The sequence below is a fragment of the Felis catus genome, chromosome D1 (genome assembly GCF_018350175.1).
Source record: "Felis catus isolate Fca126 chromosome D1, F.catus_Fca126_mat1.0, whole genome shotgun sequence".
Taxonomy (NCBI): Eukaryota; Metazoa; Chordata; class Mammalia; order Carnivora; family Felidae; genus Felis; species Felis catus.
Genome location: NC_058377.1, coordinates 10,229,833 through 10,246,130, shown reverse-complemented (window position 1 = coordinate 10,246,130; position 16,298 = coordinate 10,229,833). Strand labels below are relative to the sequence as shown.

Sequence of the window (16,298 nt, the reverse complement as noted above, 5' to 3'; positions counted from 1 at the left end):
CTGAACTATCAACTAAAACCCCTAAGTAATTTTTAATACATTCTACTGTTAAGTCACATCACTTTCATCCTTGCACTTATAAAAAATTTTTTCATCTACCTAATAATATATTCAACTTGCTAGATTCCATTTCATAAGATCCTTCTAGACTAGACCCTATCATTCCATGTATTCATTTACTGAAACCAGCCAACTTTTCTTGAGCCCCTGCTATCTGCCAGGCTTGTGCCAAGACCAGTGCTTACAGGCACATAAGTAACTATATCATAAAGTGATTACTGAGACAACAGAGAAGTAATTTTAAAAAATACTATATATGACAGAAGGAGCAACTACCTGACAGGACTGTGCTAAGCACTTTACCATATCCTTTCCTGCAGACATAAAAATAAATATAGGAAATAAATATAGGGACACCTGGGTGGCTCAGTCAGTTGGGCGTCAGACTTCGACTCGGGTCATGATCTCCTGGTTTGTGAATTCGAGCCCCGCATTGGGCTTTCTGCTGTCAGCATAGACCCTGCTTTGGACCCTCTGTTTCCCTCTCTCTCTGCCCCTCGCCCCATCTCTCTTTCAAAAATTAATAAACATTAAAAAAATAAAAATATATTTTATTTTATATATAAATATAAAATATTATTTTAATAATTGTTTATCACACACAGACTGATCCTGTGAATAAATATTAATACCAAGGTACAGAATAAAAACATGCCAGGGTCACAGGCCTGGTAAGTGGCAAGAAAGAGATCTGAATTCAGTGCTGACTCCAAATCCTGGGATCTTACAATATCCCAAAAAGTAGGGTGAACTAGAAAAAAAGCAATTTGGCAGGAAAGGGAGTGGGAGGACAAGGGCACTAAATGGAAAGAAGAAAATGAAAATGTACTGACTGCCAATTCACCACCCACCTCCCCCACAAAGACGTTTATCTGGAAAGAGGCCTGTAGCGCAAGCCTAGGCGCTGAGAAGCTCTGCTGCTTGGTTCTGAAGTTTACCAGGGCAGCAGATGAAACACCATATGCTTTCAGAGGCTGTTACAGTCTAGGGATTGGGCTAGTACTTTCATTTTTCTCTTCCTTCTCACGCTTCTGTTTGCCTTCTAATCTTTTTTCAGATTACAACTTGTTGAAATCCAGATATATAAACAGAAAAAAAGCACACCTTTGCTAATTAGGGCCAGGGGGATCCATAGACCGGCTCATTTACCTTCTTTTTCTCTACCTCCAAACTACCTCCCAATCTCCCAGCCCCCTCAGCCGCAACTCCACTGAAGGCATCTAAAGTAACTTCTTAAGCGCTTTTTACACAGCTAGGGGTGAGGAACACACTGCATTTTAATGCCTTTCAGCACTAGCACTTTATAAATCTGTTAATCAAGTGAAGACAAGATGCAACAGGTTCAGCAAATTAAAATATCTGGAATATTAAGAAATATATCTTGAATATATAAATATTAATAAATATATCTTGCTCCTAAAGTTTATCTCTTTCCAATAACAGCTAGGAAAAGAAGAGCCGGACCATGATCAGAGTCTCACCAGGCCTAAGGGAATAATGTAGCTAACACAAAGTAGAATGGAAGGGGAGGGGCTTAGAGAATGGGAGAATGAGGAGTCACTGTTTATTTATTTATATTTTTTTAACAGGAGAAAAGTATACATTTTATTAAATTTCTACATGTCTGTGGGGGCCTTTGTATGATAATGAAGCCCTGGAGAAGTGACTAGAGCAGGAAGCTTTCATACCTTTTTTTTAAGACAAGAAAGGATAAGTTTGTGAGGAAACGACAAGACCAGGAGTCAGGGCTGGGGGCAGTAAACTGGGAGAAGCAACATGAGCTATATGAGAGAAGCAAACCTAGTGGAAGATGAGGCTATTTTAATAAGTTTGTACATAAGATCCATTTCAATGTCCGTTCCCAGGCTCTGGTGATAAGAGCCTCCTGGTACAGGGAGGGCTCCCTTCCTGTAGGAAATTTTATGGCCTGTTTTTAGGTAGAAAAGGGGAGGTCAGGAGCCCTTCCTGCATCTGCTGTTTCTCAAGTGCCTTCAGCTCAGTATGCCGAAGTGGCGTATTTTGGAATACGTGTCCTAAACTCCTTCAAGGACAAGGGGAGGACTGGAAGAAAATGTAGAGGATTCCTCTCTTCCCTTAAATTGTATTACTTCATGTTTTTTTCTTCTGCAATTTTAATTTAATTTACTTTTTAAGTTTATTTATTTATTTTGAGCAAAAGAGAAAAAGAGAGAGAGAAGACGAGGGAGAGAATCCTAAGCAGGCTCCTTGCTGTCAGTGCGGAGCCCCACCTCACCAACTGCAAGACCATGACCTAAGCTGAAATCAGGAGTCTGACCTTTAACCCACTGAGCAACCGGAAGTTCCTGCAATTTTAATTTAAATTGCACATCTATGTAGTTTAAATGCACACACATAGTTCAATTTCATATATATAGTTTTAAAGAATCGACCAATTCCAAAAAACTCTCTATGATAAACTGAAGTCTCTAATCCCTTTACTCCATTTTCCTGTCCCTAGAGGCCAACGCTTTCAAATACTTTGACTCTTGATTTTTACTTCCATATTGCTAATTAACATGCTTGTAATTTTTCACATTAGACTTTTATTGGCTTTCTACTAGGAAAGATAAAGATTTAGCTCTCCTCTCTCTCCCCATCTCCACTATGCATGAGCACCCCTTAAATCTCCCAATATTTTAAATATCACTATCATAATATTAGTTAGATTAACACTTAATATTCATATTATTGACTATAAAAATGTCATTCACAACACAATCATGTAGAAAACTATAATTACTTTTCCTTCCTTATGCCATTTTCTACTTTTCCTAAAGTTGATTTTTCTTTTTTCTTTTTTTGTTTGTTTATATTTATTTAATTTAAATCCAAGTTAGTTAACATCTAGTGTAATAATGATGTCAGGAATAGAATTTAGTGATTCATCACTTACATATAACACCCAGTGCTCATCCCCACAAGTGCTCTCCTTAATGCCCATTGCCCAATTAGCCCATCACCTCACCCAACACTCTGCCAGCAAACCTCAGTTTGTTCTCTGTATTTAAGAGTCTCTTATGGTTTGCCTCCCTCCCTCTCTGTTTTTAAAAAAAAAAAAATTTATGTTTATTTTTGAGAAAGAGAGAGAGACAGCATGAACAGGGGAGGGGAGAGAGAGAGAGAGAGAGAGAGAGAGAGAGAGAGAGAGAGAGGAGAGGAGACACAGAATCCGAGGCAGGCTCTAGCCTAACAGCTGTCAGCACAGACCCCGATGCGGGGCTCGAACTCATGAACCTTGAGATCATGACCTGAGCCGAAGTTGGACACTCAACTGACTAAGCCACCCAGGCGCCCCATCCCTCTCTGTTTTCATCTTTTTTTTTTGCTTCCCTTCCCCTATGTTCATCTGCTGTATTTCTTAAATTCCACATATGAGTGAAATCATATGATTATTTGTCTTTCTCTGGCTGACTTATTTCGCTTAGCATAATACATTCTAGTTCCATCCACATTATTGTAAATGGCAAGATTTCATTCTGATTGCTGAGTAATATTCCATTGTGTGTGTGTATGTAGATATATATGTTTATATGCATACATGTATATATATACACACACCACATCTTCTTTATCTATTCATCAGTTGATGGACATGTGGGCTCTTTCCATACTTTGGCTATTGTCAATACTGCTGTTATGAACATTGGGGTACATGTGCCCCTATGAATCAGCACTCCCATATCATTTGGATAAAATCCTAGTAGTGTAATTGCTGGGTACAGGGTAGTTCTATTTTTAATATTTTGAGGAACCTCCATACTGTTTTCCAGAGTAGCTGCACCAGTTTGCATTCCCAGAGGAGTCACTGTTTAATGGGAACAGAGTTTCAGTTTGCAAGATGAAAAGTGGATGGATGGTGGTCATGACAGCACAATAATGTGTATGTACTTAATGTAACTCAACTGTACACTTAAAAATAATTAGGATGGGTAAATGTAATGCTAGGTGTATTTTACTACTTTTTTTAAAGGCAATGTTTCCTGCAATATCATTCAGCCATTAAAAATAACGGTCATTCAGATTTCATAGCAACATGTATAAAAGGCTTATGACAGTGTGAAAGTTTTTAAACCAGAGCCAAAAAAAAATCAGTTAATATTCAAAACATAAAGAACCCACACAACTCAATACCGAAAAAACTAATAATCCAATTAAAAAATGGCAGAAGGGGGTACCTGGGTGGCTCAGTCGGTTAAGCATCCAACTCTTAATTTCAACTAAGGTCATGATCTTGCAGTTCATGAGATGGAGCCCCGAGTCAGACTCTAAGCTGACAATGTGGAGCCCGCTTGGGGTTCTCTCCCTCTCTCTCTGCCCCTCCCCCACTCATCACATGCGCTCATGCTCTCTCTCTCTCTCTCAAAACAAATAAATAAATTTTTTTTAAAAAAAGGGCAGAAGATCTGCATAGACGTTTTCCCAAAGAAGACATGAAGATGGTCAATAGGCACATGGAAAAATGCTCAGTATCACCAATCACGACGTAAATGCAAATCAAAACCACAATGAGATATCAACTCACACTTGTTAGGATGGTTAGTATCAAAAAGACAAGAAATAGCAAGTGTTGGTGAGGATGTAGAGAATAGGGAACCCTTGTGTATGTACCGTTGGTGGGAATGTAAATATACACAGCCACTGTCAGAACTACCATATCATTCAGTAATCCTACTTCTGGGTACTTATCTAAAGAAAACAAAAACACTAACTCCAGAAGATATCTGCACCTCCAGGTTCAATGTAGCATTATTTACAACAGCCAAGACACAGCAACAACCTAAATTTCCATCAGTGGATGAATAGATAAGAAGATGTGGTATATGTAGACAGTAAAACCTTGGTTTGTGAGCTTAATTCATTCCAGAAACACGCTTGTAATCCAAAGCACTTGTATATGTAAGCAAATTTCCCCATAAGAAATAATGGAAACTCAGATGATTTGTTCCACAACCTAAAAATATTTATATAGAAATGATTACAATACTTTAATATAATACAAAATAATAAAGAAAATACAAAATATAAAGAAAAACAAATTAACTTGTACTTTCTTTGAAAACCTTCATGACTGGGGTCAGGGAGACAAGAGAAAGGAGGGTTACTGTGTAGGATGACTTTCACTATCACTAAGGGAATCACTGCTATCTATTGGCTCAATGGAATCTTTTTCTGCATGGGCCACTGTATATGCTTGCACAGATGTACACTACAGTACAACATTAATAAACTCTTGTCATATACTGTTATTTATTTTATTTTTTTAATACTGTATTTAATGTAACTGGCAATAAGGCAGCAGAGGAAAGGGTCTGTATCTGCAGGAAGCCTGACCTAGAATGAAGCAAAGCATTCCTAAGCTCACTCTTGGATGGAAAAGCAAAGGACTGCTCATAGGTGCTCTGAACTGACAAAAAATACACTAGTGCCAGTTGTAGGACCCTTCCAACGTTCTAAAAAAATCACTGATTTCTACCAAACACGGCAACCTGAGACCAAGCATCCAAGCATGGGACACAATCACCCACAATCCCGCAGAGAGAGAGAGAGACAGAGAGAGAGAGAGACAGAGAGAGAGAGAGAGAGAGGAACCACTGGCTCAGTTGTGATCATGTGACGTTTGGTATCACGTACTACTCATATTGCAAGGCATTGCTCGTTTATCAAGTTAAAATTTATTAGAAATGTCTGCTCACTTTGCAGAACACTCACAGAACAAGTTACTCACAATCCAAGGATTTACTGTATACAGTGGAATATTATTCAGCCATAAATAAGGATATCTTACCATTTGTGACAACATGGTTAAGGGCATTTTGCTAAATAAAATAAGAGACAGAGAAAGACAAAGAAAATACCATATGATCTCACTTATATATAGAATCTTTAAAACAAAACAAAACAAAAACCCCAAACTCATAGATATACAGAACAGATCAGTGATTTCAAGAGATGAGGGGGTAAGGTTAGGTGAAATGGGCGAAGGAAGTTAAAAGGTACAAAAATAAGTTAAGCAATGGGAATGTAATATACAACATGGTGACAATAGTCAATAATACTGTATTGTATATTTAAAAGCTACTAAGAGAATAAATCTTAAAAGTCCTCATCACAAGAAAAAAAATGGTTTTGTAACTGTGTGGTGACACATGTTAGCTAGACTTACTGTGGTGATCATTTTGCAACAATACAAATATTATCCATTATGTTTTACACCTGAAACTAATATAATGCTAAGTCAATTATACCTCAATTTTAAAAAGTTTACATACAAGGTGTCTGGAAGGCTCAGTCAGTTAAGCATTAGACTCTTGGTTTCAGCTCAGGTCATGATCTCACGGTTTCATGAGTTTGAGTCCCACACAGGGCTCTGCGGTGACAGCACAGAGCCTGCTTGGGATCCTCTCTTCCTCTCTCTCTCTGCCCCTCTCCCACTCACACTGTGTCTGTCTCTCTCAAAATAAATAAATGAACTTTTAAAAAGTCTACATACAATATGAGTGTAATTGTTCAAAATAAATCTATAGAAATGGGGCAAAGACTAGCAGGAGATACATTAAAGTGCTAACAGAGAATGTGACCCACATTTTCTCCCACTCTGTTCTTTTATTATTTTTTCTAAGTTTATTTTTGAGAGTGAGAGAGTGTGAGCAAGGCGGGGACAGAGAGAAAAAGAGACAGAGAATCCCAAGCAGCACAGAGCCCCACGTGGGGCTGGAACCCATGAACCATGAGATCATGGCCTGAGCTGAACAGTTGGATGCTTAACTGACTGAGCCACCCAGGGTACCCAAGCCCCACTCTGTTCTATATTTCAAAAAGTTTTATACAGGTAAAAAGTTTTATAGTGAAAAAAAGTTTCTATTATTTAAAAATGTTTTTTTTTTTAATTTTTTTTTCAACGTTTTTTATTTATTTTGGGGACAGAGAGAGACAGAGCATGAACGGGGGAGGGGCAGAGAGAGAGGGAGACACAGAATCGGAAACAGGCTCCAGGCTCTGAGCCATCAGCCCAGAGCCCGACGCGGGGCTTGAACTCACGGACCGCGAGATCGTGACCTGGCTGAAGTCGGACGCTTAACTGACTATGCCACCCAGGCGCCCCAATTATTTAAAAATGTTTAAAGCAAAGAAGATTCCTTCCTTACCATAAGGGTTTCTTTACACCACTTCATGTCCCTACTAACCACACAGAGAAAAAATGTACTAAAGAGTTATTGGTCTTTTTCATTTATTTCCATGTATTGATTGAGTGCTATTTAAGAGCAGGGCACTGTCCTGAATACTGGGGATACAGGGTGAACAAGAAAAAACTCCGTTCTCTCATGGAATTTTTATTCTAGTGGAGGAACACAAACAAAAAGTACTAGACATTGATAGTGCTGTGCAGAGAATTAAAATAGGAAATATAATTAATAATAGCATTTTTAGATTGGGACATCGGGGAAGGCTCAAAGGACATGAGACTTGAGCTGATACAGTGATAAGAATCAGACTTGGAAAGACAGATGAGAGCCAATGCCAAGACCCTGAGCAAAAATAAATGTGCCCAGTTTGAGGAACCGAAAGAGCCACTGTGTCTGGGGGACACTGGGTGAGGGAGCTGTATGAGGTGAAGACGTTGCTCCTTCCTTCAGGAACTTGTGGCGAAACAGAGCTCAGTGGTCATACAGACAGTTCCTGACACTTCTCTTTTGGCATGAGCCTTCAAGAGGACTCCAAATTCAGAATATTCTGCAGAGCAGAAAAGTCAGGACTTTTTAAGAAAAAGAATTAAGTTTCCTTTTTCTTTTTCCTGTAGACTACAGCTTCCTCATGTGTAATCAAAGGGACTGCATGACAATGTTAGCCTCAGAGAGAAAGCAGACGTAATGTATATTCCATAGAACCAGCCATGCTAAAAAATTCAAATGGTTTTACAAATTCAAGACTTACTTATCCTTCCCGAATTCAAATTTCCCAGGCCCAACTCGAAGCAGGTAGCCACGGAGCCACTGAGGAAAATGTCCTCGGACGCAAGCAGAGACAATCTGTGGTGTCTCCTCCACCGTGGTTACTAGTGGTGCAATACATGGAAGCCTCTCTTGCTTACTGAAGATTGCCTTCTTCTGATGAGTACTTTCCACATACTTCTTCAAAACTGTGAAGAGGAAACCAGGAGCACAAAAAATTTTACCAATCTTCCATAAACATGCCTGTTTCTCCCTCAGACAATATTCTTATCTACTGGTAAAGGAAAAGTAAACCTATATATAGGTCCAAATATAGTCTCCAAATTCCTCTCTTCCCTCATTGTCAGACTATCAACTCTCTGGATCTCCATTTGTGAAGCACAACAATCCTCTTTGTATTCTTGCAGTACACTCAGGACTTTATTATTATTATCATTTCTCATAGTTGAACAATACTCCTCTTTTCACAAGACTGAATCTACATATTAACCCAAGATGTGCTAACAGCAACCTCATTGCTAGGATTTTTAAAAAAATGACCACTAGGGGCGCCTGGGTGGCTCAGTCAGTTGAGCCAATGACTTGATTTCCACTCAGGTCATGATCTCATGGTTCATGGGATCCAGCACCTTGTTGGGGTCTGCACTGACAGCACAGAGCCTGCTTGGGATTCTCTCTCTCCCTCTCTCTCTGCCCCTCCTCTACTCAGGCGAGTACACTCTCTCTAAATAAGTAAAGAAAGAAAGAAAGAAAGCTTAAAAAAAATGACCAGTATTCATTACTATCATAATTACTTTTGATCCACCAGAATGGGATCCCAAAGATTTCCCAGCGATTTATAAGAATTTAGTAGGGTCTGTAGTTCAGCTTCTTCCATTTTAATGGCATACACTTGAATGTGCATGGCATTTTCTAAAAGAAGGGTATCATAAATTAAATTAAGCAGTGATACTTGGTCTGAAATTACTTGAAGTTCAAAAGCCACAAGAAGAAAAAATCATTATTATATAATAAGAAGGTAAAAATTATCCCTGTTAAGGGCACCTGGGTGGCTCAATCAGTTAAGCATCTGACTTCGGCTCAGGTCATGATCTCACGGTTCATGAGTTTGAACCCCACATCGGGCTCTGTGTTGACAGCTCAGAGCCCGGAGCCTGCTTCAGATTCTGTGTCTCCCTCTCTCTGCCCTCCTCTGCTTGCACTCTGTCTATCTCTTGAAAATAAATACTAAAAAAAATTTTTTAATTATCCCTCTTCATATTTATTTCGTGTTCGTTCACAAGGTAGTGTTGCCTAACACAGAGGGATAGTCAGATATATAATTAACTAGTGCCTTATTTTACTTAAAATTTTAACAGTGACACCGAAGTCTAAACTAGAAAAACTAACACATAGAGACCCTATTTTTCTCAAGAAGTGAGATTTGCATTATTTTAGCCAAATATTTTACAGTGTTATGTCTATTATCCCATTTCTTTCAAATCTTCATAAAACTTGGTTTAGAGTACATGATTCCTTCTACTTTCCAATAATAAACAATTCAGTCAAACCCAACTATTTTCTGAATTCCCAAATAAAATTGACTCTTACCCTGAATGCCCTTCCTACTAATCTACCCCTAAGGAAATTCTAGTATTGTTCAAATTCTATCTCAAATGCTACTTCCTTTAAGAGGAAGTATACTGTAATATTTAAGAAGAGTATTGGCCCAGGTCCTGCCTGGCTGCAGATTGCTAGGGTTCAAATCCTGGCCTGCTGTTTTCCAAATAAATAACCTTTCTAATGAGGATAATAATATGGCTATAAATAATAAATGAGTTAGGTTATGTAAAGTTTTTAGAAAATAGTAAATACTCAAAAAATGCTATCATTATTTCCATAGCGTTTTTTTTTTAACGTTTTTTATTTATTTTTGGGACAGAGGGAGACAGAGCATGAACGGGGGAGGGGCAGAGAGAGAGGGAGACACAGAATGGGAAACAGGCTCCAGGCTCCGAGCCATCAGCCCAGAGCCTGACGCGGGGCTCGAACTCCCGGACCGCGAGATCGTGACCTGGCTGAAGTCGGACGCTTAACCGACTGCACCACCCAGGCGCCCCTCCATAGCTTTTAACAATCAATCCAACAAGATGTAATATCATCTTCCTTTGAATTATGTATTCATTCAACAAAGGGGTAACAGGTAAGGGATAAAAAGTATTAGAACCTGATGTAGGGATGGCTGGGTGGTTCAGTGAGTTGAGAGTCTGACTCTTGATTTCAGCTCAGGTCATGATCTAATGGTTTGTGAGATCCAGCCAAATGTTGGGCTCCATGCAGACAGCATGGAGCCTACTTGGGATTCTCTCTCCTTCTTTCTCTGCCCTGCTCACATGTGCTCATGCACACTCTCAAAATAAATGGATAGACTTAAAAAATAAAACCTGATGTGGGCACCTGGGTGGCTCAGTCGGTTGAGAGTCTGACTCCGGCTCAGGTCATGATCTCATGGTTCATGGGTTTGAGCACCTCATTGGGCTCTGTGCTGACAACTGGAGCCTGGAGTCTGCTTCAGATTCTGTGTCTCCCTCTGTCTCTGCTCCTCCCCTACTTGTGCTCTCTGTGTCCCTCTCAAAAATTAATAAACACTTAAAAAAATTTTTTTAAACCTGATGTAAAGGAATTCACTGCCTAATAAACAGACCATTTATACTGTAATCCACATTTTGAGCACTGTTTCTCAAAGTATAGTCTGAGAACTACTTGGAACAGAAATAGATATTACTGCTGAAATAGAGATTCAGGGACTTCATCTTGGACCTAATCAGAATCTCTAGGGTATAGCAAGCAAGTATTCTTAGTCACACTAAAATATGAGAACCACACTATTGGAAGTGGAGGTATAAACAGGATGTTTTGCAAATCTGGAAGGTGGAAACCCTTGGTTATTTATCTTACTACTTTTATTTATATTCTGCATATTCATCTCACTCTCCTCTTTGATTAACATAAATATCCTGAGGTCAGTTTTTACTCCTCTCACTTAAGTAGAATTACATTGAATACGCTGATTGGACAATGGTCTGAATAGAGATTCAATAATTTAAAACATCTTACATTTTAGAAAAAGTTTATGTGTGTATACATTCTGTACTCCATAGCATACTATTGGCAGTTTATTATATACTCTTCAGACTTTTCACAACATTGAATATTGTGTTCTAGACCTCCTTAAACCCCTTTCTATTATTGGTTCCTGAGACACTGCACTTTTCTAACTTCCCTGCTCCCTCTTTGTTTGCTTATTGCTAGCTTCACTTATTAGCTGACAGCCTTGGGTAAGTTACTAACCACTCTGAGCCTCAAGGTTTTCAATGATAAAATGGGGTGCCATGGGGATAAAAGAAAGGTAATTCTTCCTATTTATGTTGGTTGTCATAACTAAATATAACGATAGTAGAGCATTTGCAAACATTATTAACTCCCTTTATTAGCCCCTCTTCCCCTTATCACCTCAGGAGTGTGTTCCTAAAGTCTGATCTTGGATCTTTACTCTTTAATGTCAGCACACTTCCTCAGTAGTCTCATCTAGTCCCTTAATTTCACCAAGTACTTCTTGCAGACGATTCTTAACATGTCAAAAGAGAATTCTTCATTTTCCCCCTCCTAAATCAATTTTTCCCACATACTAAATCACCTAGCTTCAAAATCTCTGTGGGCCTTGAACTCCTCTTCTTCACTGTCCCCTCACATTCACTAAGTGGTTAAGTTCTGCTGAGTACACCAGGACAGGGCCAGGAAGAGAATGCTAAGGGGATGATATAGGGTAGGTGTAAATTACTAGGGCTCAGTTTACAAGGGTTTCTGGGGGCAAATCCTTTGAAAGGATTTTTACCTGTCCACCCCACCTGGGCAGCACCTCCAATTTTTCTTCTGGACCAAACCTGTCCTCATCAGCATTGATGCTTCCACTTCTCTTGCCATATCAGTCACTTTCTTTCTACTGTCCTAATATAGGCCCTCACAACCTCTTAGATGATATTATCACAGCCTCTTAATCAGATGAAATTAGATAGGGAAGCTATCTCCTATGCCAGAGCCTCCGAACAGGTGGGATGGCCAGAGGCTCCAGGCCAATTGCCTCCAGTTTTAAACAGCTCATGGAGCTCCAGATCCCAATTTCCTCCAGTGTGAGCTAGAGTTATTATCATTCTCTTTTTTTTTAAGTTTATTTATTTATTTTGAGAGAGAGTGTGTGCGTGCATGCGTGAGCAGGGGAAGGGCAGAGAGAGGAAGAGAGAGAATCCCAAGCAGGCTCCTTGGCTGTCAGCACAGAGCCTGATGCTGGTCTCCATCCATGAACCATGAGATCACGGCCTGAGCCGAATCCAAGAGTTGGATACTTAACCAACTAAGCCACCCAGGCACCCCAATATTATCACTTTCTATGCGTGGTATCATGTGGAAAAAGTTGGGAAGCACTGCTACTAAATTAATCTAAGTACAGATCTGATTGTATCATATAATCCTCCAAAAGCCTTCAGAAATGACTCCTCACTGTCTACCAAGTAAAGTCTAAACCACTTGGCCAACCACTGAAGGCACTGCACAGGCTCACACCAACCTACCTGTCCAGAACTACCCCTGCCCGCCCCCGCACTAAGGTCTTCTGTTCCAGCCAAACTAAAACACTTCCTATTTTCTTCTCCTCATCATAATTATACCCTTCTCAGGGAACCTGGGTGGCTCAGTCAGGTAATAATCTGACTTCAGCTCAGGTCATGGTCTCGCGGTTTGGGAGTTTGAACCCCACATCAGGCTCTGTGCTGACAGCTTGGAGCCTGGAACCTGGGCAGGATTCTGTCTCCCTCTCTCTGCCCCTCCCCCGCTCACACTCTGTCTCTCTTGTCTCTCTCAAGAATAAATAAAAAATTATATCTGTCTCTTCAACTAGGGTATTTCCTATCTCCTCCGGGTGAAATTCACTTACCCTATTCATCCTTTGGGATTCAGTACCCATGTCACCCACTTCATAAACACAACATTCCCATTTCCTATAGCAAGAACTAATTCTCCTTAGTCTGAACTCACACAGCATCTATTTCAGCTCTGTTAGGGCACTTACCTTACTCTGTCTTGTGCAATAAAGATGAATATACTTTATTAGTGGTATTCCTTGAGTACAGAGTCACTTGTTTTTACTCCCACTCCAGTACCTAACACATTGCTTTGCATACTGCAACCACCAAATTGTTCAACAATTTTCTAGTGCATATCGGTATGATTTGTTAGCTCAGCATCAGCCAATTTCAAGAAAGAAAATCATATAACAATAGTAGCTATAATAGAAAGCTACAAAACAATAACCAGAGGTTTTAAGGCAGTCCCCCAGGATGCAAATAAAAGAACCAAACATTTATATTAGGAAGTGTAGCGGTGATTTTCAATTGAGACAGGTCTAAATTGTGAATATTCTTCCTAGTGCATACACAAGAGAATCCCTAAACCATGAATCCTGCCCCATGTTATGTAAAGTATGCAAACGAAAGGCTGTTTCCCTGACGAGTAAACAAATCCTGACTCAGCCTTCCGTTAACTCCCAGCTCTGTGGTGTCGCTGTCTGTATCTGCTACACACAGAGTGAAAAGGTTCAGAAGCCCCCAGTATTCTTCAGGAAAGAGGCACAGAGTTCTAAGCCTGAGCAGGCAGAAGAGGAAGAAGGGGAGGAGAAAGGGGCGAATCCCTTACCTGAGATCCAACGTATCATCACAGAAAGGAAACCCACTGCAATGGTAGAAAGGTTGCTGACAAAATGAAGATCTGAAAAAACATTCTGGTATTACATTCAGTAGCAACAGATCCGCGATTTCCAAAACCTCACACTCACTTCCTGGTCTGTCTTTGGCTCGCTGACAGGAAAGGAGGGAATGCGGGCAGGAGGCAGGGAGGTGGTGGTAAAGGGGCAGGGCTTCCAGATGCCTGCAAACTTTTACTCTCCTTTCCACAAGAAGTATCCCAACCTATGATAAGTAGTTGTTTGAAATTCTGAAATTGGACCATCAATAGCGGTCTCCCTTCCTAAACTTTCCTCTTTTAAACTTGTTGTCACATTACAATGAAGCCCCTTGATCCATGGGTTCCATTTCATTATGATGCTCCTCTCCTCTGAAAGGTTCACATCTCTGTCCTTACAGAATAAAGTCCAAATGTAGTCTGTCAATAAAGGACTCTACAATCAGGCCACAACCTACCTTTCCATTGTCTGCCTGCTTTGTACCATATCATCCTTCCTTTTCTTTTCCATTTATTTAATTTACAAGACATTTTCTGATAATCTAGTATGAATAAGGCCCTGTGAAGGTATGCCCTAATGTATAATGATTAACAAACACTTTTGAGCACCAATGTATCAAATACTGTGCTACAAATTGAGAATATAAGAAAACAAGACTCAATCCCTCCTCTCTAGTGGTTTAGATGATACACTATTCCCTTCTGTGAATTCTCACTTTAGGAAAAAGCCTATCCAACATACCATGTGTTTGTGTTTTTGTTCTTCTGTGCCATTTTAACAAACTTTCCCCTGCCTGAAATACCCTCCTTCTTTTCAAAAACCCATTTTACTACTTCTCTGACCCCTTTGCCAAATGCCTTCTAGTAACTCCAACTAAAAGGAATTAACTAGTACTGCACAGAAATATATATATATATATATATATTTTTTTAATGTTTTATTTTTTGAAGGAGAGAGACAGACAGAGCAGGAGCAGGGGAGGAGCAGAGAGAGAGGGAGACACAGAATTCAAAGCAGGCTCCAGGCTCTAAGCTGTCAGCACAGAGCCTGACGCAGGGCTCAAACTCATGAACCGTAAGATCATGACCTGAGCCGAAGTCAGACACTTAACCAGCTGAACCACACAGGCACCCCTATTTTTCAACAGTTATTTATCATGTTTTCTTACCAAAGACATGTAAATGTATTTCAAGAAAGGAGTGGTTACAAATGTCAGAAGGGAGAACAAAAAGTATCTTAAATTATGCTGTATTCCCCACAATGCCTAGCAGAGTATGGCGTACAAAGATATTCAATATATATTTTTATTGGTAACCAGTAACAAGTTATTTACAAACACGTGGAATTTTATTGAAATGAGTGATAGTAGAAGTGTAAATTAAAAGGCAATGGTATTTCTGGAATAGCCTATCTCCAGTTGTTAATTATTCAGAGAATTATTCTTGCTTATGTGGATGGTACCAAAGACATCAAAATTTAATAAAAATCCGTCTTATTTAGGCTTTTAGGAACTTTTATCCTACTAAACACATTTTGACTAAAAATCAGTTCCCTAGGTGTGTTTTTTGTTTTTTCCTTTAAGGAGTCTCCATGCTCAAGACAGAGCCCAACACCAGGCTTGAATTCACAATCCTGAGATCAAGACCTGAGCCAAGATCAAGATGAAAGTCAGTTAAAGGCTTAACCGACTGAGTCACCCAGGCACCCTAGTCTTAATCATACCAAATGAAATGATCAGACCAATTCTCTGAACTGCACAGGAAAGACCCTGATGTTGAACAATGGTGACACTAACAAGATATAACAAGTATATTATGAAATGTACTCTGAAACAATCTGTTAACCTTATCTTTCTCAATAGTAATTAATGTTTAGAAAACAGTAACTCCGGAACATTTCTTAGTTATGATATGCCAGTAGAGACATCTTTGTTTTTAGAACATTAAAAAATTCTGTAAGGTAACAGACTAACTCAAAATCCAGGTGATATGTCATATCAACTCAAATATAGTCTTCTGGTTACACTGTTATTTTAAAATTCCATTTCTAAGAGTTACTTCATTGACCTCCAAACTATCCTGTGTCATTAGCATATCCCTCCACAAATCCAATAATTTTTTCTACCTAACCCATATTTTTAGTAAACATTTTATTTTACAGTTTTCAATCCTTTTATGTTATGTGGTATATTTGCCTTAAAATAGCAATCTGATTGCTGTTCTGGCAGTCAAATTAGATTTTACATTTACAAGGCAGCAAGGCACACATGCTGTCCACCAGAAGAATATCAAATTCCCTGTGGTGTTGTTTATAAACATGCACAAATTTGTGATTGCTTATATATGTAAAATAGACATAAAATAGATTGAATGATCTATATGACTGAAAAATGTGTGCTGTGATTTTTAAAAACCTGATTAACATAGTTATCACATATAATTATATAACATATTAAAAGTTTTCAATAAAATCATAGCAATACCTTTGAACATTTT

General features: G+C 39.2%; 1 protein-coding gene across 2 annotated transcripts in view; it reads right to left on the bottom strand.

The window, feature by feature from the left end:
* Positions 1-14,644, bottom strand: part of BCO2 (beta-carotene oxygenase 2) — a 46,140-nt gene extending 31,496 nt beyond the window's left edge. Inside the window, exons 1-2 of one of the 2 annotated variants that reach the window (XM_045038291.1) lie at positions 13,758-14,644; positions 8,014-8,218 (exon numbers count right to left, since the gene is read on the bottom strand). In XM_045038291.1, coding sequence (XP_044894226.1) covers positions 8,014-8,218; positions 13,758-13,776 — 224 coding nt within the window. In that variant the 5' untranslated portion in view covers positions 13,777-14,644. The remainder of the gene's footprint in view (positions 1-8,013; positions 8,219-13,757) is intronic. The other variant, XM_003992357.6, reaches the window with a different exon arrangement.
* Between the last annotated feature and the right edge of the window lie 1,654 nt (positions 14,645-16,298).